Below are 23,303 nucleotides of genomic sequence, written 5' to 3' on the forward strand. Positions count from 1 at the left end.
TTTAAATAAATTAATACATTTTAATGGAAATTAAATATTAAAACTTACTCGCCAAGGCAACATTTCTCATTTCAACTTGAAATATTTAAATAACTAATATTTAGATATATTTTTTTTAAATTTAAACAATTACAATGCAACAAAATTGCTTAAACCTATATAAAAATAAAAATATTTAAAATATAAATAAAATGATAGCAATGATACTTAAACAAACTGAAATAAAATTAATAAAAACTATATACGCATACGTTTTAAAAAATAATTAAAGTGGCAAAACCACAACAAATTTTAAAACAGAACTTTAGTTTTAAAAACTAATTTAAATAAAAAACTATAATAGTATATGAGTAATGCTAAAACAGCAGACTTGAAGGCAGCATGTCCTGCAGCAGACGAAGCGTGTCTTTCTGGGGTCTTCCAGGAGGTGGCGCCATTGCTCTGTGCAGATGAAGCCCTCTGTAGGACCCCTACGGTAACATGATTCTTTAGGGGCCGATACAGAGGACTGATTGATTTTTGCATCCCTTTATCATTGTGCTGGAGCAAGAACAAGGCGCCACGCTGGCAGTGAAAGTACAGACTGAGACGGCGAGGAGCTACCGCGATACATGTTTAAACATCCTGATGTGTCAAGGACAGGTCAAAGGTCAAGGAGTCGAGAACCAAGGGTCGTGTGCTAAAATACGTATTGCCTTCTTTTCCTTCTTTCTGCTGCTCTATGAGAGAGAGAATATTCTGCTCGTCCGAATCCAGAGACTGAGATGAGAGATGTCTTAGCTCAAATATCAAGCACAGGTGGGGAACGACTGAAGTATCCACGGGGAGAAAGACACAGGACTAATGAATTAAAATAACTAATGCAAATGATTCATCCACATCCGCCGTGCACCGAAGAGGTTTGTGAGGTTTGATGTGCGCCGTAGATCATCATCATCAGCTGCTGCTCAGATGTTGCATCTGGACCGGGTTTCTCCGCATCCGAGACGCTCAAGCCTTGGAGAAAGTGTTCCCCGAGGGGCCGGGCCCGGGACTGACCGCGTGCTCGTCCTGCCAGCGGTCCACGCATCTGCGGCGAGCGTTCATGAAGAAGTTGCTGACGGTGGAGAGCTCCAGCCCCAGCTGCTGCGAGATGGTGATCTGCATCTCTTTGCTGGGCCGCTTGTTCTCCTTGAAGATGGCGATGAGCGTTCGCCGCTGGAGGTCGGTGAAGACCAGGCGCTGCTTCTTGGGAACCATGTTTCTGTCTTTGTGCTGCTCCTGTTCCTTTCTTTTGCAGGCTGCCAGGAGGAGAAACAGAGAAAGAGACGAGTGAAAATACAAGAAGTCAACGTCCAGAAATTCATGCATCCAGTAGAAAACTGATGAAGGAAACCATTAGTCATTCAATAGAGTGTGATTTCTGTCTGTTAGTTTTCAGAATTGATTGCAAACTTGGTAAACAAAAAATGGGTTTAAAGCACTATATGCATATAGCTAGTCAGAAATACTAGTTAAAAATATCTAACACCTTGATAGTGTGATTTAGATTTCAGTTTATATTTAATACATTTATATCCAGCTCACAAAAATATGTTGGGAATTTTTTTGTCTCTCTTGGAATGTTCTCGAAAAATTTAAATCATCCAGTTTTTAAAATGTAAAAAAAACATAAAAAATTGTTAGCGAAGATTGCATTTTATGATTTTATATAGTAAAGTTGCTTTTGAATGTTACCTGAACATTTTGAAACACGTAATAATAATAAAAAAAAGTGATGAACGTCCAACTAAAATATTTGAAGAAAAACGTTCCATAAGTGATGTACAGTATAAATAATGTTTTTGTGCTGACGTTTTGAGAATGTTGTTAAAGTCAAGAGAACTTTTTAAACAAACATTCCGTTAATGTTTTTCTTGGATATTTGAGTGTTAACGGAACATTCCATTTCATCGTTTTGCAAACATTATCGAAATGTTACTTTTGAATGTTTTTGGAACGTTCTGAAACAAGTAGTAGACTAACAAAAAATGTCAGACAAGCATCAAAAGTAAAAAAAAAAAAAAATTATATGGACGATGTATATGTGATCATTTTATGCTAACGTTTTGAGAACTTCATTACAGACCAGAGAACTTTGAATAAATGTTCTTTTGAATATTACTGGAAGAACATTTGATCATAACATTAAAAGGAATGTATTTTAGAAGATGTAAAAGAAGTCTCTGTTGTCCCCAGAGTGTATACATGAAGTTTTGTTTTGCTTGTTAAATTTGCCACTTTAGGGAATGACCCAAAACGCACTGTTTCGGAGTTTGTTCCTTTAAATGCAAATGAGCTGGTGCTCCAGCCCCCTTTTCAGAAAAGGGCGGAGCTTCAAAAAGTCAAGCTCCTGGATAAAAATAAACATTCCACTATTAGTATAAGCCTGTTATCTTTACAGGAAACATACTCGGTTTCAAAGTCATCAGACATCTGATTCATATTTAAATCTATATATATATATAATTTTTATTTATCCAAACAGTTTATGTCTCTGAGCTTGTAAGCCCCAGAAGAATAGAACACCCACATTAAATGATATAATGCACAGGAAATAATTTCTGCTACTTATAGAATAGTTATTTGTAATGATTATAATTCCTGGAGTATATTGCATGCATACTGTCCCCAGATATGTCTAAATGTGCAATACACAACCAATAATAACACAAATCAGACAGTGAAGGCCAAATTACTGCATAAAATCCATGTTACACTTTATAAAATAAAGGTTGCAAATGCGGTTTTATAGAAAATCTATTTAGTGCTTTTTATTGCTGTCCTTCTCTACTCCCTGCTCTCGAAGATGGCATAGACGAACAATGGTCGAGGCATTCAAACATCCTTCCCACTACATTTATCTTTAAATTAGACATTATCACATTCAGACCAAGCAAGACGGTCGTTTATCTACACTTCCTCTTTCACCTCTTGAGGCTATTCTGTCTGAGAAAAAGTTCCTAAGGGTATCATTGCAATCAGATAATTCTGTTTTGTGTTTAACTTAAAAGAAAATAAACTAAAATATTTTGGTTCCCCAAAGAAGCTTTCAGTGAACAGTTCTAAAAATCAATGGTTCCTCATGGAACTATTGATGCCAATAAATATGTTTATTTTTAAGAGTGTGCATTTTGCAGGTCTATGCATTTAATGTGCTTTTGACGTATATTTGACCAATATTTGTTGTAGTTAAGCACAAACCAGTACATTCAGTGACTCTGTGTGTGTGTGTGTTTAGTGTGGGACTCATGTTTGAGGACCCTCAGGCAAAATCCACTCTTCCTCTGCGAGCTGTTTGCAGTCATCCAGAGGATTTTTATTCATGTGTTCGTGCTCGCAGCTGATTCTATAAAACACTGCCAAAGCCCAAGCGCTTTCCACGTTTAGCGTCAAGCACCACAGAGAGCAGGATCTGTCCGTGCAACACAATCCATGATGTCAGCGTTTCACAGTCCTGCATCTTATCATTCATTAAAACATAACCTAATCGTCTGCTAATGCACGGAACATCCCTCTCTGTTTCTTACTGTAGAATTCTGATATTCCTTCTCTTGCATGTGTCTGTATTTCTCTCTCTCACACACACACACACACTCTTGCGGTGTGAGGGTTCTCCCGGTGAGATTGTGCTGAGGAGGCTGATGCCAGGCCAAGCGCTGTATGTCTAATTACAGAGAGCCATGAGCCAATCGATCTACCCTACACAGTCAAATCTGTTTACTGCTGCCTTCTAAAGCTGCAGCTCACTCATCCATCATATTCATACCACCACACACACACACACAAGCACACTACTATACCATACACACACACATGCAGAATCACTCAATCAGAATACTGACTCTACAGCAGTTCATGCATCTATCTATCCATCATTTTCTCTATCAATCCACCAATCATTTTATGATTCTATATATGTATCTATAGACTAACAAAACTAATTATGACAACAAACTGTTAGAAGAAAGGGATCTATATAGAACCATAGGGTTCTTTACTCAACTCACTCAACTTATGCTAAAAGGGTTCTATAATGACAAGAAAGAACCCTTTTGGCACAAAGGGTTCATATCTTGAATTTTGTGATCATTCACATGCATTCATAAATTCATTTGAATACACCGAATAATGCAGTGAAAGAACGCACTCAAAATCCACATGCGCACTAGTATGATTTAATCATGTAACTTTACATTAGCCTAGATGCATGCACTTTTTAGGCACGATTTGTTTAGTTTTAGAATATACTTGATACTGTTAAAAGGCACATCATTAAAACAAAAATACGAGTTCACATATCACACCTTAACAAGCGTGGAAAACGTATTACTAAATAAATACTAAACTAGCTACTAAATTAGTTAAAAATGCCTATCCATATACAGCTATGATTTGCGAACCCCAAACTGACTCAAATTATTCGCGAAACCCCTACGAACTCCCGAACTGCTTCAAATGATTCGCGATCGCCAAACTGACTCAAATGATTCGCGATCCCGCTACGAACTCCCGAACTTATTCAAATGATTCGCGATCCCCAAATTGACTCAATTGATTCGCGATCCCGCCACGAACTCCCGAACTTATTCAAATGATTCGCGATCCCCAAATTGACTCAATTGATTCGCGATCCCGCTACGAACTCCCGAACTGATTCAAATGATTCGCGATCGCCAAATTGACTCAAATGATTCGCGATCCCGCTACGAACTCCCGAACTTATTCAAATGATTCGCGATCCCCAAATTGACTCAATTGATTCGCGATCCCGCCACGAACTCCCGAACTTATTCAAATGATTCGCGATCCCCAAATTGACTCAATTGATTCGCGATCCCGCTACGAACTCCCGAACTGATTCAAATGATTCGCGATCCCCAAATGGATTCAAATGATTCGCGATCCCGCTCCAACTCCCAAACTGGAGTCAGATGACTCAAATGATTCGCGATCCCGCTACGAACTCCCGAACTGCTTCAAATGATTCGCGATCTCCAAATTGACTAAAATGATTTGTGATCCCGCTCCGAACTCCCGAACTGACTCAAATGATTCGCGATCCTGATCCGAACTCCCGAACTGACTCAAAAGATTTGCGATCTTAATACACATAATGCTATAAAAGTGTGCACATGGAGAGAAACAAACAGCAGATGTTCATGTTAACAACTTATTTAACTTGAGCAAAGCTGCTAATACACATATATTTGTTAATAAAGTAAATAAAACGAAAACATGAACATAATGCTACTGAATAAAAATAAAGGATCCACTCGAAAGTCTCTGCTCATGACAGGACCTGGATCAGTGAGCTGTGTCTTGGGCCGATGACGTCACTTCCAGGGAGTCGTGTTGTACACGCCCCCGTCCCTTGACTCCGCCCCCACGTCAAAACAGTGCCACAAAGAGAGACGTGCAGAAAAGTGAAGCGCAAAGGAAAAATGGTATGTATGGCAAGCTCAAACTAGACTGACATGCAAAATAAAAGCAGCAATAAATTAATAGATATGACCATGGAAAATATATATTGCAAAATCATTGTTTTCCGCTGTTTCATTTGTTTTGCAATTCTTAATTTTTGTTTGCAAAAAGCAAATGTATTTTCCTCAGTACTTTAAATAAAATGTTTTAAATTTGTTTTATTGCTTTTGTATATTTTAAACAAGGTAAATCTTTCTGATTTATTAAAATAAAAAGTCACATACATGGATTTTTCTGGGCTAAGCCCCAAATCTCCACTCACCCTAGAACCACCCTTGACTAATACACTATATTATTTAAATTATTTTAGAGGTGTAGGCTATATACATCACTTAAACTTTATTGAGAGACGTTTAGGAACATTCTGAATATTTTAGGTTAGGGTTTGTTCGGTATTTTGATTCATAAGAACATCGTAGCTGTCTTTGCTGGACAGATGTGAAGACAAAACAAAAGCATACATGGAGAATGATGGAGAATAAGATATAGACTCTCCTTTTCTCTGACCAATATGTACAGCTCTTTTGTCCGATTGTCTGCTGTTTCTGTATCGAGCATCATCTCGGCTCTTCCCCACCAGCCTCCTCCCGGTGTCACGCGCTCCGTGGGGGATCAATACGGATCGATCGACCGGGAAGGGGCCCTGATTACTGGACCACGTGCGCAAGAGAAAACAGAGGAAAATCGATCATTGCAGCTTTTAGGGCAACAGCAGAGCGCAGACAGAAAGAAGAAAGACGCACATTAGACGCACTTTAACATTCAAACCGGCAGATCCGTTCAAAACACCGAGCAGCCCGTACAGTCCTACCTTGCTTTATTTATTTATACAGCCATGATAATAGCCTAACATGGTTGCACTCAAATGTTGGTCTTAAAGATAAAAAGTAGGCTATTATTTTGAACCCGAATGTATTCAGAATCACCATTCAGGAGATATAGGCCTACCGCAAGAATAATAAGCTAATATGATCGTACTAAAATTGATATTATTCACTCAATATTTAGCCACATGTTTATTTAGCAAATGCATATAAAATAGACTACAAGAAGCATTTAAAAAAAGCAGCTGCAAGAATAATCAAAATGCCAGAGCAAGTGCACGTGCAAAACACTACGGAAATGAGGATGCAATTAAATATGCATTCATTCGGTCGATTGCATTCAGTGTAACGTCACGTCGCCACGTGCGTGTGTAGAGACGCACGGCCAATAATGTTTCATGTGCGCCATTTTGAATAGTACAGGTGGGATTTCAGAAAATGTTAAGGAGTTTCCCTAATGCACAACAGTCATTTGGCTTCAGATGTCTTTGGACTTTGCGCATAACCATGCGGTTCACTAACAGTGCCTCTATGGAAAACAGAAACTGCAACGGGCGAGTAGACAATGCATATAGCCTAGCTAAAACACTGAAAATGCACAACACTATAATTTCACGCACAGTTTGTTCAGATCTCAAGCGTGGAGCATTGGTGAATGAACGCAATGCAATGCAAGACTGTGGGAAAATAGGCTAATAATTACCAAAAACACCATAAAATGCTGATCTATATGCCTCGAACAGAGAAATGCTTACTTTTTATTAGTAGATCTGTTAAGATGGAAAGAATAAGATGAAACCGATTGCCAATTGTTTTATTTTATATTATACACCAAATGACGATGCATTTCATTTCAGCAAACGAACCAAAATAACCTTATTAAAGCGAATCTGGTTGCATAGCTAAATAATATCTGTAAATGCAAAAAATGACCTCTAGCTCCTCCAGGTCCAAATGAGTTCCAGCATAAATCCTTTTAGACAGTATATAAACCCTTTTATTGTCGCTTATTATGAGAACCGCATTCAGTTGCTTCATTTGAACCCTTTTCCTAACAAGTTAATAGTCCAGGAATCGATTGACCTTTGCTTTTAAACCTTCCCATGAAGCATGTATTTAATATATAGCCCGTGTCTCACAGCAGCGCGTGCCAGCTTTGATAACTCTGCATCTCCAGCTCAATAATAATACAGTGTGCAGCACTTAATACAGCCAGAGTTTGCTGAACATTTTGGGTTTTCAACAGCTTAGTTGTTATTCCTTTTAATACCGGTTGCAATAAATCAGAATCAGTTGCGCCAGAATAAGGAACCATTTGTAAACACTAAAATATATCAGACAGCATATTAAGGGTTGTCTGTGACATCAAGACTGCATAAACCCGCACTGATAAAATACGAATATTATCCATGTTGACTCGTGTGAAGGAAGGCGCATAATCACAGAAAAGACATTGAACTCGGGATGTGTGTGTGATGTTTGCAGATGACATTTTAATGGGCAGAGTCTGTTTAGTTTTGTAATCCAATAAGCGCTGATATTGATATCTTATCACTCAGATGGATGAGTATACTGCTGCAGTTTGTCCTTTATTTATATTTCCTATGTTCTTCTGAATATGGCAGTTTTTTATAGAATATGAGGGTTGCCTAAATCAGTATTCATTAATTCATCTAATCTATTAATCACAATCTCGTATTCTTTTGCTTAGGCTAACTCTTTAATTTTTTCTTCTGAACAAACTTTAGTGTGTGTCTGTGTGTGTTTGTGTAGACTCAACCAGTCGTTTAATATGTGTAAAATTGTGAAGATGCTTCTTGTGACTAAAAAGGTGTTTTGCTTCTGCAATGGTTGGATTATAGCCTAATTGTTACAGAAAATGATCCATTGTACATTTTAATGTGTAGGCAGTTTTAAACTGATACCAAAGCAACGGTGCCAGATTAGGATTAGATTTACTTTATTACAATAAACTTTAGACATATATTTAGAAGTTATATTGAATTTTTGACATGAGTTAAAACAAGGCTGCAGTAGACATAAATAGTGCGTTCAATGTGTGTTTTTTTTTGGGGGGGGGGGGACTTTGGCGTGCATATGATACGCATTTTGGCGTATTTTGGCAAATAAGCACCTATACCCTAAACCTAACCATTGCATGTAAAATGCACGCTAAAGTCCATTTCTGTGTAGCTATATATAAATAGTATGTAAACAATAATAATAATAATAATAAAACATTTGTGCAAAATAAATCCTATTTCGGTAGCCTTGAACCTCAAAAGGTCAATTAAATGAACATTGCAGTTATTGTACATATGTGAGCATGCCGTCTGCTGAGGTGGGTGTGGTCTGCGTGCGTGTGGGCGTGGCTGAGAGAGCGGGGGGCGGGGTCGATAACTAACCGCACCAGGCCGCTCACAGCTCGGCTCGGGATCGATGGCTTGAGCGGCGCGGTTCTGTTTTTGGGAGCGGTGAAACGAACCCTCTCCCGCGCAGGCCGGGCTACTGCTGGCGAGAAACATCATGTCAATCAAAGCCCAGTCAACACAAACCAGATCAACAATACACACCCAGTACATGTTGCTGCAGTTATTTAATCAATGCGGCTCCTTTCTACTGCTTAAAGCTGCGGTAGGGAACTTTTGACGCTCTAGCGGTTAATAAACAGAACTGCTTGCGTCTTGCGGAAGAACATTGTAGCCGGAACTACTTCTCTCTGTTTATGTCTATGAAGAATCACAAAGGTACTGGGTTACTCCGCCGCGGTATCCCCGAAGCAATCTAAAATAGTCCGAATATAAACACTTATTATAGGTGCACCCTAGTGATTCAGGAAAAAAATGGATTCATGGTGTACTTGCTTATTATATACATTTTTCTACATTTTGAACACAAACAAAGTTACAGACCGCAGCTCTGATTGGTTATTTTTACCGGGAGCGATGGAGTTTCTGCAAATGGCAATAGCACTGGGAGGAGCCAGAGGAGCTTGATTTTTACACAGATTATCTGTCTCATATTCTACTGTCAGGACATAATGACAGGTTTAACAAATATGTAAAATATATATTTTTACAAAAGTTCCCTACAGCACCTTTAAAATATCACTGCAACAGTGTTTTCTTTCTTTTTTGCCAAACAATGCTGATTTTTAAAAAATCGTAATACGGAACCAAGTGTCCTCAAGTGAATTGTTCACTGGCTTAAATTCTGAGTTCAACAATATCTTAGGCTATTTGATTTGATTTAATAAAATAAATGCAATATTAAAATTCTGTAGAATACCTTGATAAATTATATATATATATATATTTTATCTTAAGAGTTCAGTATGAGTGAAGGTAAAATGAAGCTGTGCTGGTTTTGAGAGGATGTCAATGCTCATCATCGATGCACTGAGCGTTTGACAACAATAAGGTTAAAGCGGATAATTTAATTCGATTTTTATTTCTGTGTGTGTTTGTGTGTGTGTGTGTGTTTGGCATCATGTCGTGTGCACGCGCCACATAAATCTGTTCTTCGAGATGTATTGTTGATACATTTTATGTAATGTATGCTAAAGAAGAAATAATAAAATTAATGTGATGTTTAAAAAAAAAAAATCTGTTCTTCGTGTTTTCTGCAAGCACCACAAATTAAAATCCTTTTTTTTCACGACTTTTCGTTGTGAAAATAAAAGATTAATAATTAATTTCCATGCACGTTTTAATACGATCTGCACTCACATAAAAATGTGTTTATTAATGAATTGCGTGTTTGTTATAAAAAGTCCATCCATATCAGCGCGCGATGAGTAAATAATAATGAAATTAAATGAGAGTGTCCGATAAAGAAAGAAATAATTTGACAAGCGGTTTTCTGTGAAATGAAATAAAAGCGGGTTATCTGACCTATTTCTGGAATTAATATTATGTTTAAAAATGTATTATTACTGTAAGATTTATGTCAACAAATAATAATGATAAAAAACAGCATCACAATATTATTAGGTGAGTTAGCCTATAAAGCATTGATTCTTTTTTTAATGCAGGCTGCCTCATAGTCCCAAACACCTCAGAAGAATTCATATTTATATTGCTTGTTTAGATATTAAATAGCACTTTTACGAATGCAGACAGTAGTTAATATCTGTCTTGTGGATCTGCTCGAATAATTCAAAGAAACATGTCGAGAATTTATTACTGTGCAGCATCCTATGCGACTGAAACAGAGTTTGACCTCAGTTACTCATCTCTGAGTGTGTGTGTGTGTGTGTGAGAGAGAGAGAGAGAGTTAAAAATTAGGCTAATTATAAATAATCAACCAATCCACTAATTAAGCCTATATCATGCACAGAAATCTTTTTTTTAAATAACTACTTCCCAAAAAAATGCATTACTAGGGCAATTGCATTTTATAATATGATGAATTATTTCTAAATAATCTGAATGTATACCTCCAGATAGCTTGATTTAGAACTTTTCAACTTTATTTAATGAGACTGGGATTTTATGAAGTCTTTATAGAGGTTCATATTGGCTCTAAAAGACACAGATTCTTTTTTTTTATTTTTATTTTTTATTTTAGCATTAATGTGCTGAAAGAATGTCTTTATGAAATCTCACACAGATTAGAAGGCCCTTCAACCAATCTGGTTATAGTTAGATCAGATAATATGAACTATATCAGCGAGCGAGTTTGTTGTCTAATATAAGCGAGGTTTTCCCTTTGTCCAGGTCAGGACGAGTTCGTCTTTGTCTTGGGGCTTTCCTAACTGGTCTCCGAAATCAATTTGTCAGTGGACAAACATCTGACAGACCAGGTCCATCCCCAGCAGCTCAATTAAACGCCATTCATAGACAGTTTGATTGATCTGAAAGCAGAGAAGTCATTGCAAGAGCAAACCATCACTTGAAGATCTTTCTTTTATGTTTGTGTGTTATTCTCAAGTGTGTTTTTGATGCTGAACATTTCACACACACACACACACACACACGTCTAAAGGATTTCATACCATATAGATATGTCCTATTAAAACTTTTTTTTCATATATATAATTATTGTATTCGGAGATGTGAATTTAAAGCTGAAATGTTTTGTTCACATCAGTTTGCTAGTTTGATGTCTGAAGAGTGAAACACTGTTGCATTCAGAACATTGATCTGTTTGGTTGAGCTCCTGTCAATCATGCTCTGGGGGCGGGACTATGTGATTGTCCAGCCAATGGCAGAGTGGAGTGCTTGTGAAGCATGTTTTCTGCACTGAAATGAATCTTGATAAATGTGTTCATGATTGTGTTTGAGAGCAGGTGACATGTGGAGTATATTCCAGGATGTTTGCAATCATTTGCTGTTTAATAAAAAAAAAAACAGTTTGTGGAACCGAATGCATTATGAAGTATGAAAACTAGAATGGAAAGGTTTCAACAGCACATTAAACATAACACTGTGTCCCAAAATGCAATGTGCTAGACTCGACTTTCTTTTTCCAGTTTGATGAGTAAACCGGAAGTAGTATGTACTGCGCATGTAAATGTAACATGAACTATACAGTCAGAGTTACTAAATAAAATAAGTTAGTTTTGCTCTAATATTAGCTACTTAAAGTAAATTGAACTTCATAGAAATTAACAAATAATACAATATAAGAATAGCATAAACTATTAAAATAAAGTGGTAAGTAATTAATACAATAAAATAATAATTAATAAATATTAAAATAAATACAAAAAATATGTATTAGGTTATAATGTGAATTAAAATGAGACTTATAAAAATATTTACATTTATACAAAAATATTAAGCTACATATTTTACATGCTGAAATGTGCAATGTGCAAAATAAAATGCTTATACAATACTGCAGAAAAAGTATTATGAACTCAGCTTTATCCCACACACTGTTATGTGCATGTTTGTGTGTGTGTTTGTGCACATGTTTGTGTAATTGCTCATGTTTGTGTGTGTGCATGTTTTTGTGTATTTGTGCATGTCTGTGCATCTGTTTGTTTCGTGTTGCTGCATGTGTTTGTGTGTGTTTATGCATTTGTTTCTGCATGTGTGTGTTTCAGAGACAGATCTGTTAATGGGAAAGCTGGTGGGGTTGCAGGGAAGGGGTCTGCGCAACCGTGTGTGTGTGTGTGTGTGTGTTGCACGGCTGGTTGCTGCTGCTGGCGAGAGCCCCAGAGATGTAAGAGCGAGCAGGGGAAAGGAAATCAATACAGTTTCAGCGCAAGTCAGATAAGCCTTAACAATTTGTAGTGCAGACACACTCTGTAACCCAACCTCACACACACACACACACACACACACACCACAGTTTTCCTGCATATGCACAGGTAGAAGCGTTTAAACATGCGACCAGACCGCTGTATTTTCATGCACAGTCACACCTACATAAACAATGACACCAAATATCTGAGAGCTCTAGAGTGGAAATGCACCTGTTTTGCATTATTCTAATTTCATACTATTTTTTATTTTTTTTACACAAATTGAATTTGCTAATGAAAATGCATCTTAATATTTGCATGTGTATCTTATTGCAGCTATCATATCCTAATGATCTTATGTGAATATATTTAATGCAATTTGTATTAATCAAATGCACTTATTTTATTTTTTTATTGCATCTTATGTGAATATATTAGTGCTGGTTTCATTCATCAGATGCATGCATGCAGGATAAATGCTGTTATTTTGTGTGAACACAATGCACGTGCATCTCAAACCTTCTGTATTTGCTGACAGACACAAATGATAATCAGTGGAGCATCTCGCTCCAGTTTTTCCTTTCTCTTCTCGAACCCGTTGTGCCGTTGCTCACCTCAGTGTTAATATCTGTGTGTGTATTCATGGCAATGAGTGTGTTACGCAGCTCCACGTCTCCCTCCTTCACGCTTCTCAATTATTAAAGCCTCGATCGATCACTTCAGCAGCTCTCCTCCATCCTGCGCTCCTCACAAAGTCAAAGCTCTCTCAATCAATGTCCGTCTGCTTTCATGTCAGACATCATCTGCTTCATGTTCTGAGATCTCATGCTCCTCTAAAACACGCTAACCATCATTTCCACACTTTTGAGGAGAGAGACGGGGAAAGAAGAGACTGGTTTGTTTTGGATTCTTCTGAAGCGTGTGTGTGTGTGTGTGTGTGTTTTGTGATGTGAATATAAAACAGCATACAGAACTGTCTGTAATGTACTGATTTTATTCTGATAATATGACAGTTTTGAGTATTTTTTATATGCATTTGTTGCATCATTATCATATTAGAATATATTTGGGGTGTTTTGTTTATTAAGTGCTCTTATAAGGACATTATATTTCATTTTATGTAATTAAACCACATAAATCTATTTTAATATATTTGTGGTATTTTATTTAAGTACATTTTATTTAATCATATTTAATGTTTATTTTTTTGTGATTTATTTTTTATTTATTTTAATTGAATCGTGAATATTTGGATGGTTTAAATGATCAAATACCTCTTTTTATATATTTTTATTATTTATATCCGAATATATTAACATGGTTTTATTAATAAAATAAAAAAAATCTATCTATCTAATTTTCCTATTTTTACTTGTTTTTCTCCATGAATAGTCATGGTAAATTATAAACAAAAAATATTATTATGAAAACTGTTGATGATTACGAGGCCAAAAATGATAAGTATTATGATTTTTGACTTGAATGGAAGTTCACAATACTCAAATATCACTGTATTGTAAGGTAAATTTAATAATATTATGTGAAAGGTTGATGATTAAGAGGCCGTTTCCATATGCTTGTTCAATTAAACTTTAATAGTCCATATAATACTAAGAATTATAATTATTTGTGGACTCGAATGGAATAAGTTTGTAGTGTAAATATAACTCTGTCGTAAGGAAATTTAATAATGTAATGTAAAATACAATGCCTTTTCAATGCACGTTTACTTAAAATGAGGAAATACTATACATAACATTTTTGTTTTTAAACTGTAAAATGTTTAAACGTAGATAAAATTGCTAGTTCATTATTTGTATTGCTGTGATTTTCTTCTTAGTCAGTGTGATAATATGTGTGCAACTGGTTTTAAAAAAAACAGCATAATATTAAATCTGACAGTATTGCTATTGTGTATTTAATTAGAACTACATCCTGAATTTAAAATGGACTAAAAGTTGCAGATTTTGCCGCGCTCGTGCTGTAGATGTTCTCACATATAATGGATGCACAGTGAGGTTTGTGAAGCTGTTATTGATCTAAAATACATGAACGAGAGAGATGCACGTCTGCTGATATTCACAGTTCAGTCTGGAGATGATTCAGAGCTGGAAAATCAAGCAATAGCACAGGTTTTTTATTGGCTAGTTACTGTGGTCATGTGTTGCTAGGCAGAATTCACCAACCACTGGTTTGGGATCAGAACTTAACACTAATATTGATGTTTGAGCAATACAGGTTTTTCACTGACTGAATCTCAAAATGGTCAAATACTGTTCATTATTTTGCTATACTGTTTACTGTTTCTGCTATATATATATAATATATTAGTATAAGTACTAGTATGCAAATCTTGGCATAGTATGCAACAGCATGCTAAATGGAGTACTGTATCCCAGAATGCAGTGCGCTTGACTTATTTGTGTTAATATTGTGATTTGAGATTTTTTTAGTTTTTTGTTTTCACTTTAAAGTTGTATTAATTTTATTGTATTTTAATAAGTTTATTTTTAACAGTTCTGTATAGTTTTTATACATTTTTATTAATCAGTTTCAGGGTTATAGATAAGTACAACTAAATCTGACACTAAAATTAAACAAAAAAATCATTACATGAAGTAAAATAGATTTTAATGGAAGTTGAAAATTTAATATTGAAACAATTTCAGCTCGTTATGTTTCACTTCAATCATTCACTTTTTACTATTAAAACTAAGTCAAATAAAAAAAAAATTAAAAGTATGTAGACTACGAATACTGACAGAAACGCACAGCTAAATAAATAAATAAATAAATATATATTAATTTGAAAATTGATTTTTTTTTAAGAATTTTATTAAAATCTATGATATGATTTTAAAGATACAAAAATGTTTTTTAGGGAACACTTTAGAATAAGGTTCCATTAGTTAATGTTAGTTAATCTATTAATTAACATGAACAAACAATGAATAATACATTTATTACTGTATTTATTCATCTTCGTTAATGTTAGTTAATGAAAATACAGTTATTCATTGTTAGTTCATGGTAATTCACAGTGCATTAACTAATGTTAACAAGCACAACTTTTGTTTTAAATAACGCATTAGTAAATGTTGGAATTAACATGAACTAAGACTTATAAATGCTGTAGAAGGATTGTTCTTGCTTAGTTCATGTTAACGAAAGTAGTTAACTAACATTAACTAATGGAACCTTATTCTAAAGTGTTACCGTTTTTTATTTTAGTATTTAAGTTAAACATTTTCGTAAACATAAACATTTTGTTTCAAGTAATAATGTTTTAAAATTATTTATAATTTTTTTTAATGCACTGCATAGCTTGACACAACCTTCCTTTTTTTTTGTTTGATAAACTGGAAAATATACTGCAAATATAAAATGACCATCAGATATTAACATCATTTTGGCTCTTCCTTTTTGATTTTGCTTATTAATAAATGATAACTGAATGCCATTAAATTCAATGTCCAATGTAGAGATGCAATGAGACAGAATATCATACCGTACTATTATCATCCTAGTGTACAGTAAGGTGTGTAGTATACTGTATTCAGTCCTCATCAGCTTTGGACATTTACAATCTGCTTTAAAAACATCAGACGAGCTGCTTTTGCTTCATAAGTGCCAGTAGAATAATGATGTTAATGTTTACAGCTGCTTTATGAGAGACTGCTGTGATTTTTCCGAGACGTTTGCTGTTGTAATGCTCTAATGCTCTGTCACTTTTATGGATTGTTTCTTGAGTTGTAGAAATCAACACTTACAGTAGCATTTGTGATTTAGATGTCGATAGATATACATGCACTGTTTGTGTATAAACTCTTTGTGTAGCATTTTTGTATAAATGCTGTATAAATCACATTCTTGTGTTCTTACGATGTCCATGTGCAGCTGCTTTCCTTTGGGAATCACTGAAATGATTTTAGGTTCATCTCTGTGCTCTCTAGACTATAATGAAACACATTATTGTATGTAGTTTTATCATCTGTGCTTTCTTTATAAATCATTCTTTAATGCTGTGTTGGATTATCTGCGTATAAAACCTGAAAACCTCTGTGTTCCCGTTTCAAATGCAGGTTAAAGATTTAATTAAATCATAAGTGAACACTTTCTATCATAATGCATTATAAATGTATTTATAATGACTTAAATTACACATAAAAATTAAGACCTTTAAAATGCATGTGTAATGCATTCTTTAATGCCCATTTTTTTATATTATTCATGCATTACACTGTAAAAAAACAACAACAAAAAATGTATCTTTAAAATGTAATGTTTTGATCAATGCATTACTTTTATTTAAGATGCATTGTTTATTACAATGCATTACTGTTTCTTTGTAATTATGTGTGAAATTGACTTGCTTTTCAGTTTTCTCTCAGTGTGCTTTTTAAAGTTCTAAATAATTATTGCAATGCATTATGAGTTATGAAAATATTAAGTGTGCATTATACAACATTATGACTATCAGTAACACTTTACAGTAAGGTTTCATTCGTTTACATTGACTCATGCATTAACTAACAGTGAGGAATGCATGTGTTTCTGCTGTGGATTTGAGTGTAGCTCGGGTCTCCCGCTGTGTCTCTGATTCAGTGTCTTTAAACACAGAGCTTTATTAGACTGTCCTCACGTTCCTCGTGTGTTATTAAACCGCTCAATGACCCTCTCGTGTCTGTGTAAGAGCTCTATTAGAGGCTTATTCTCAAGATGGATTCACCAGAGCCTCCGGAGCACCAATATCTCTGCGCTTGTAAAGTGTTTGCAGAGCATAAAATACTTAAATAGACTTCGGCGGTTTATGGTCTTGATTATAAGGAAGACCATTCATTTTTAGTCTCTAATATTCTCAGGTTTTTATGGAGCTGAATCACTTAAAAGGTTTATTGGAATAAAATACTCCAAACTTAAAAATTTCGCGTTTAGTTTTGTGTGTTACTATTTGTGAAATTTGCTAGCAGTTTCTGAATAAAAATTATTTCTAGACCAAATTCATGGTCTGAGGGTATTCTATATAAAGCATAAAACATTTTAATATTTATTAAGGATATTTGTGCATTAAATATAAGTCCAGTTAAACGTTAAACCTGTTTCAATTATCTTTTGGTTACACATTCCTATATCATAATAAAAAAAATACTAAATTTAAAAGTTTTAAATAAAACTTATTGTTAGAGTATTTACAGTTTTTCAGTTTAATACTATTTGAAATGTCACATTTAAGTCACTAGTTGTCGTCCAGGTATAAAATGAATAAGAAATATTTGAGATCTCTGACTTTTGATTGCAGACATCATAACACTCTCTTCTAAAACTAAATTATTGTTGATTTAACGGTAAATGTTAATTGATTAATGGTAAACTGTGATAGATCTAATGGGACATTAAATGTAATTTTTCAGCAAAATATAGTTTTGTAAGTGAAAAACATAAAATTATAAAAATATTATAATTAACAGTGAAAACCCATAAATTGACATTCCCAGAATCCTCTCTTCACATTTGATGGTTTTCACTGAAATAATTATGTTATGTAGGGTTTTATGTTGTGAAATTGTTTATTGTATTATTATATTGTTTATATATTTCATTTATATTTAAATTGTATTTGTTTACTTAAATTCACTATTTAAGTAAGATTTAAGTATTTATTTATTTTTTTTTGTTTAATGCAAATTTAATTTCAGTCTGTAAAACTTAAAACCTTGTTACTGTATTTTTATGCTTTTGGCAACTAAATCGGTTTCTTTTTCTAATCTACAATTTAGATTTTTTTTTACAGTTTGCAGTAAGAGGAGAAATGTGAGATTACAGGGCATTTTCTATCATTGAGATATTAAAGAAAGACTGTGTGGTCTTTATTTCTCATGCATGTAGGTGTCAGGAAGTATAATTTTGTGAAAAGATGATTAAGAGATGAGTGACATGCCTCTGATGCAGATCTGAATGCTGTGTTGGTCAGAATAACCTCAGAGAGAGAGAGAGAGAGAGAGAGAGAGAGAGAGAGAGAGGATGCTGGGCAGTAATTAATCAGAGTTGTCATGTGATCCATTAGACATTCAGATGCACACAGAGTGGACATGTGTCCAGCGCAGGTCACTAACGCTGCCCTCTCTAACCACACACGTCTCATGAGTCTCAGTCCACACAACCCCCTAAACCTGAGCTGAGAATATATATTGATTAGGACACTAATCCATCTGGAATATCAATATGATGAATAGATGCGGTGGAGTATTTCACAGCTCTAATGCTACCACACTTTTGCTTTTATTAGGCTCTTTACCTTTTTTTTTTTTTTAGTATTGAAAGAGTTTCTTGTAATGTGTGTGTTTACATGCTTTTTCATGCAATTTAATTAAATTTGTGTGCACACTACCATGTTTTCTTTAATTGAATCTAAGTAACCAGTTTACTTTCATGCATTTTTATGATGATCTTGCAGAGATCATGCACCTGCCGAAATATATCTACTGTCAAATGGATTTCTATATAGAGATATAGATTTCTAATTTATTTCTAATTAATATTTTTTATTAGAAGATATTTTTATATTATAAAGCATAAAATAGGTTAAAGTAGGCATAAATATTGTGTATATGAGTTTAACAGGTTCAAATGTATAGTTAATATATAGATTTACAAAATAACAGGTTACAGCAATTACAGTAATTTCCAGGTAGATCTAGACTTAAAAAGGTAACCTAAAATTAATAACATTTATATTAACTGGTTTTATTCAGCACAAACATATTATTTAACCGACCTATGTATATTAATTTAGACCAATGCAACTATTCTTATGTGTTAAATCATGTAGCTTTTTAAAGTAATAATTGCAGGTAAGCCCTAGGTTTACTAAGAAAACTCTACTCAGTGGGATAATTTGCCTACACAATGAGTGCGTATCCGAGGTCCCCATCAGACGCATGCAAATGCAGCCGCGTCACGCGCGTGCGTGGAAACGGACGCGTAAACAGCGCGTTAGAACAAAGCGCGCGCAGCCGCCTCTCAGGACCGGAGTCGAGCATCGATCGGTGCTTCATTTCAAAAGCACGCTGGGAAACTGCGCTATCGATCAGCTGGTGGTCTTTCTGAGCCCCGGTGAGAGTCGAGGGGCATCAAATGGACCCAGAGGACGAGGGACACTCGGAAAAACACACAAATATGAGCATTTGCGAGAAATCCCGCGAGCGGCGACCTCCATCTGTCGTTTATCAGCCTCTGACAGCTAATCGTTCTGTAATGTTTGATGCTCATCCAGTCCGCAACACTCTTTAAATCCAAGGCGTCTCTCTTAAAAGAAAAATGGCTCTCAAGCGAAAAAAATGGCTCTCAAGCGCACCAGACGAGGGCTCTTTGTCTTGTGTTAAAATCAGAGGCCTTTTACTGTTAAATGGCATTTGTAGGTTCCTTTACCAAAGTGTAATGAACCTAATCCAACACACACACACACACACACACTGAATGATTATCAATTGAACTACAATAAAATTCGAAAACAGATTAAGGGAGCCTCTAAAATGGCATTTACAGTAAGTCTAGTTCGTGCTTTTTCTAGATATACTTTATCTTTTTGATATGCACAGTTAGAAATAACGGGTCCATGGAACCTCATTGAAATGTACAGTTCACTGAAAGGATCTTAATGAACCAAAACTGGTTCTCATCGATGCGAAAACATCATCTTTGAAGCATTTATTTTTATAAGAATGAAAAGGTTCTTTACATTAAGGTTTTTCTTTTAAGAAAGCTTCTCTGGAAGATTTCAAAAAGTCTCTCTTCTGTCAAACTCCGCTTTTGAAAACTTTATTATAAAAACAAAAATAGGTTAAAGTAGGAATGATACATTGTAACTTTGTAACATAGCTATATATGTGTGTGTGTGTGTGTGTGTGTGTGTGTGTGTGTGTGTGTGTGTGTGTGTGTGTGTGTGTGGATTTATAAGATAGATTGAAATATATATAAAACAGGTTACACCGATTACAGTAATTCTAGATCTATTAACTGGTTTTATTCAAGTCAAAAATATTATTTAAACGACCTTTTTACATCAATTTACACCAATAAAACTATTTTTATGTGTTAAATCAGGTGGAAATTGATTTAATGTATACATTTAGCACATTTTACAGTTCAGCTTCCTAAGAAAACTGCCATGTTTGCATCTTATAGTTTGTTTGGAACGTTTCAATCAACGCGTTATTTTGTATCAATTTGATGAATGCGTAAAATCCCATGTCCCCGTCAGACGCATGTATTTTAAGAGTGTGAAATGTGTATATTTTGACAGTTTTTCCGGATTAAATGTCCTAAAGGCCGTGTGAAGGTGATGATGTCTTACCTGCAAGCCTCAAGGCGGACATCCTCTGAAACTCTGGTTCCTGTAACCATTTCCACATGCGTCTGAAAGTCTCGCGCCCGGACTTGAGTTTACTCCAGGGCTTCGGGTTGCGCAGGAGATCCGACAGAGTTCCCTGGGACCGACACAAGATCCTCTGCGCGAAGATGGCTTGAGGTATGCTGTATCGCTTGAGCTCGGCCGTGATCCTCTGCGCTACCTCTTTGGTGTTGATCTCGTCCACCTGCCCCGTGCCTCCGGCGTGCGCGCTCCCGCCGCCGCCGTGCCGCTCTCTGTCCGCCAGCATGGATCCGTTCCCCTGCGAGTGCAGGTGGCTGTGTGGGTGCATCCCGTTGAGATTAGAGATCATGCCGTGCCCGTGTCCGCCTAAACTCCGCGCGAGATGCTCCTCGCTCCGGGAAAGCATCGCCGCGTGCGACTCGAAGCCGCTTGGAGAGAGCATCTTGTCGTTGGGGAGGTGCGCGCCGGGCCCGTAGGCAGACAGCGCTTGTTGGGAGTTGTGCAGAGGACCGAGGCCGTTGGAGAGCGGGGTTAACGGCTGGCCCATGCCGGACATCTCTTTGGGATAGTGGCTGTATAAGTTGCTCATGGACGCCAGGCCGCGCTCGTCGCGCATGAGGGTGAAACTCCCGCTGACGTTCCCGGTGGCGAGGCGCTGGTGCGCGGCGTGGTGGTGATGCGGGTGCGTGTGCGGATGCGCGTGGTGGAACTTATCTGAGACTGTAGAGATCGGTGGCAGGTGCTGAAGCGGCGTGAGGGTGGTGTACGTATTGGACAAACTCATGCCCGACTCGCACATGGTCATAGCGGGATGCAGGTGGCCCGACAGCGCGGGGTCGCTCCGGTACTCACCGGCGCCCTCCAGGATCGAAGCCATGCTGGACACCATCGCCGAGCGCCCGTGGGACACCAAGCCCCGATGGGACGCCGACGAGGGTCTGCCGTGCGAGGAATTCATCATGTCCCCCGCGTGCGACGCAACGCCGTGCATGTTCTCCATCGTGAGTTCCATCGCGAGAGCTGCGCCAAAAGACCGTGTTTTCCCCAAAACGATTTCAAAACCAATCCATCGATCTCAAAGCTGGTCTCTCCAACATGACGCGCCGAAGCTTCTGTCCTGGTTAAATCGCGTCCAGCTCGCTCGCAGCACAACAGCGCTTCTACCGAGAGGCGGGACTCGAGTCTGTCTTTGAACTAGAGAGAGCGTGTGTGTGTGTGTGTGTGTGTGTGTGAGAGAGAGAGAGAGAGAGAGAGAGAGTGTGTGTGTGTGTGTGTGAGAGAGAGCGTGTGTGTGTGTGTGTGTGAGAGAGAGAGAGAGAGAGACGTGCGCTGTCCGCGGTGCTGAAGTCTCGTCTGTTCTGTCATTGTATGTGAGTGTTTTCGCTTTCTCTCTATAGAAAGAAAACAACTAAATGAGAACAAATATCTGCCACATTTATAGCATGTTTAATTATTTTAGTTTAGGATATACTTAGCCTATGAATACTATTATATATACTTAAAAAAATAATAATATTGTATGATAAAATATCGGATTAATAATATATATATCTGTATGCGTGTGTGTTCATGTGACCCTGGACCACAAAACCAGTCATAAGGGTGTTATTTATTTATTTTTTATTTATTTATTTTTTATACATCATCTGAAAGATTAATAAATAACAGGACAATATTTGCCCGAGGTATAACTATTTGAAAATCTGGAATCTGATGGTGCAAAATAATAATAATAATAATAATAAAGAAATTCGCTTTTAAAGTTGTCCAAATTATGTTCTTAGCAATGTAATTTACTAATCAAATATAAAGTTTTAATATAGTAACCATACATTATATCCTAATGATTTTTGGCATAAAAGAAAAATGTATAATTTTGCCCCATACTATGTATTGTTGTCTATTTCTACAAATACACCTGTGATGTATATGACTGCTTTTGTGCTGCATAATTCAATTCCCGTTTATTTGTTACTCCTTTCGTGATCCAAATCGTTGTAAAGCAGCTTCACAGAAAAGGATAGACTACTGTGAAAGTCGTCTTATATTTAGGAGCATCTTATCAGTGGTCACTCTGTGAGGTGAGGACTATACCGCGTAAATGTAGAGTCAAAATCATGTATTTAACACTATCAACAGCAATGATTGGATGTTGCGATCGGATTTATGGCAAAATTTGGTAGTTTTGTATGTTGGTTGAATGTTTTTTTTTTATTTATTATTTGTATTATTAACTGCAGGACAATATGCTTGTACATTACCAGAGTATTACCCAAACAGAGTGTGGCCTCTTTCATAATATAATATTACTACAACAGCAAATATGTGGCCTGCTATCCTCTCATATATGTTAATAACCATAAATATAGGCTTGCATAATTGCCTACCTCTCTAACAAGAATTGTTTTATTCT

The 23,303-nt window shown here is 36.2% G+C and overlaps 1 protein-coding gene across 1 annotated transcript; it reads right to left on the reverse strand.

The window, feature by feature from the left end:
* Positions 1-250: 250 nt before the first annotated feature.
* Positions 251-22,064, reverse strand: LOC113045213 (one cut domain family member 2-like). The gene is made up of 2 exons (XM_026205432.1): positions 20,873-22,064; positions 251-1,280 (listed from the first exon to the last, which is right to left on the reverse strand). Exons 1-2 carry the CDS (start codon positions 21,900-21,902, stop codon positions 991-993), a joined length of 1,320 nt encoding a protein of 439 aa, XP_026061217.1. The 5' UTR covers positions 21,903-22,064; the 3' UTR covers positions 251-990.
* Between the last annotated feature and the right edge of the window lie 1,239 nt (positions 22,065-23,303).

Source organism: Carassius auratus, chromosome 27 (assembly GCF_003368295.1).
Source record: "Carassius auratus strain Wakin chromosome 27, ASM336829v1, whole genome shotgun sequence".
Lineage (NCBI taxonomy): Eukaryota > Metazoa > Chordata > Actinopteri > Cypriniformes > Cyprinidae > Carassius > Carassius auratus.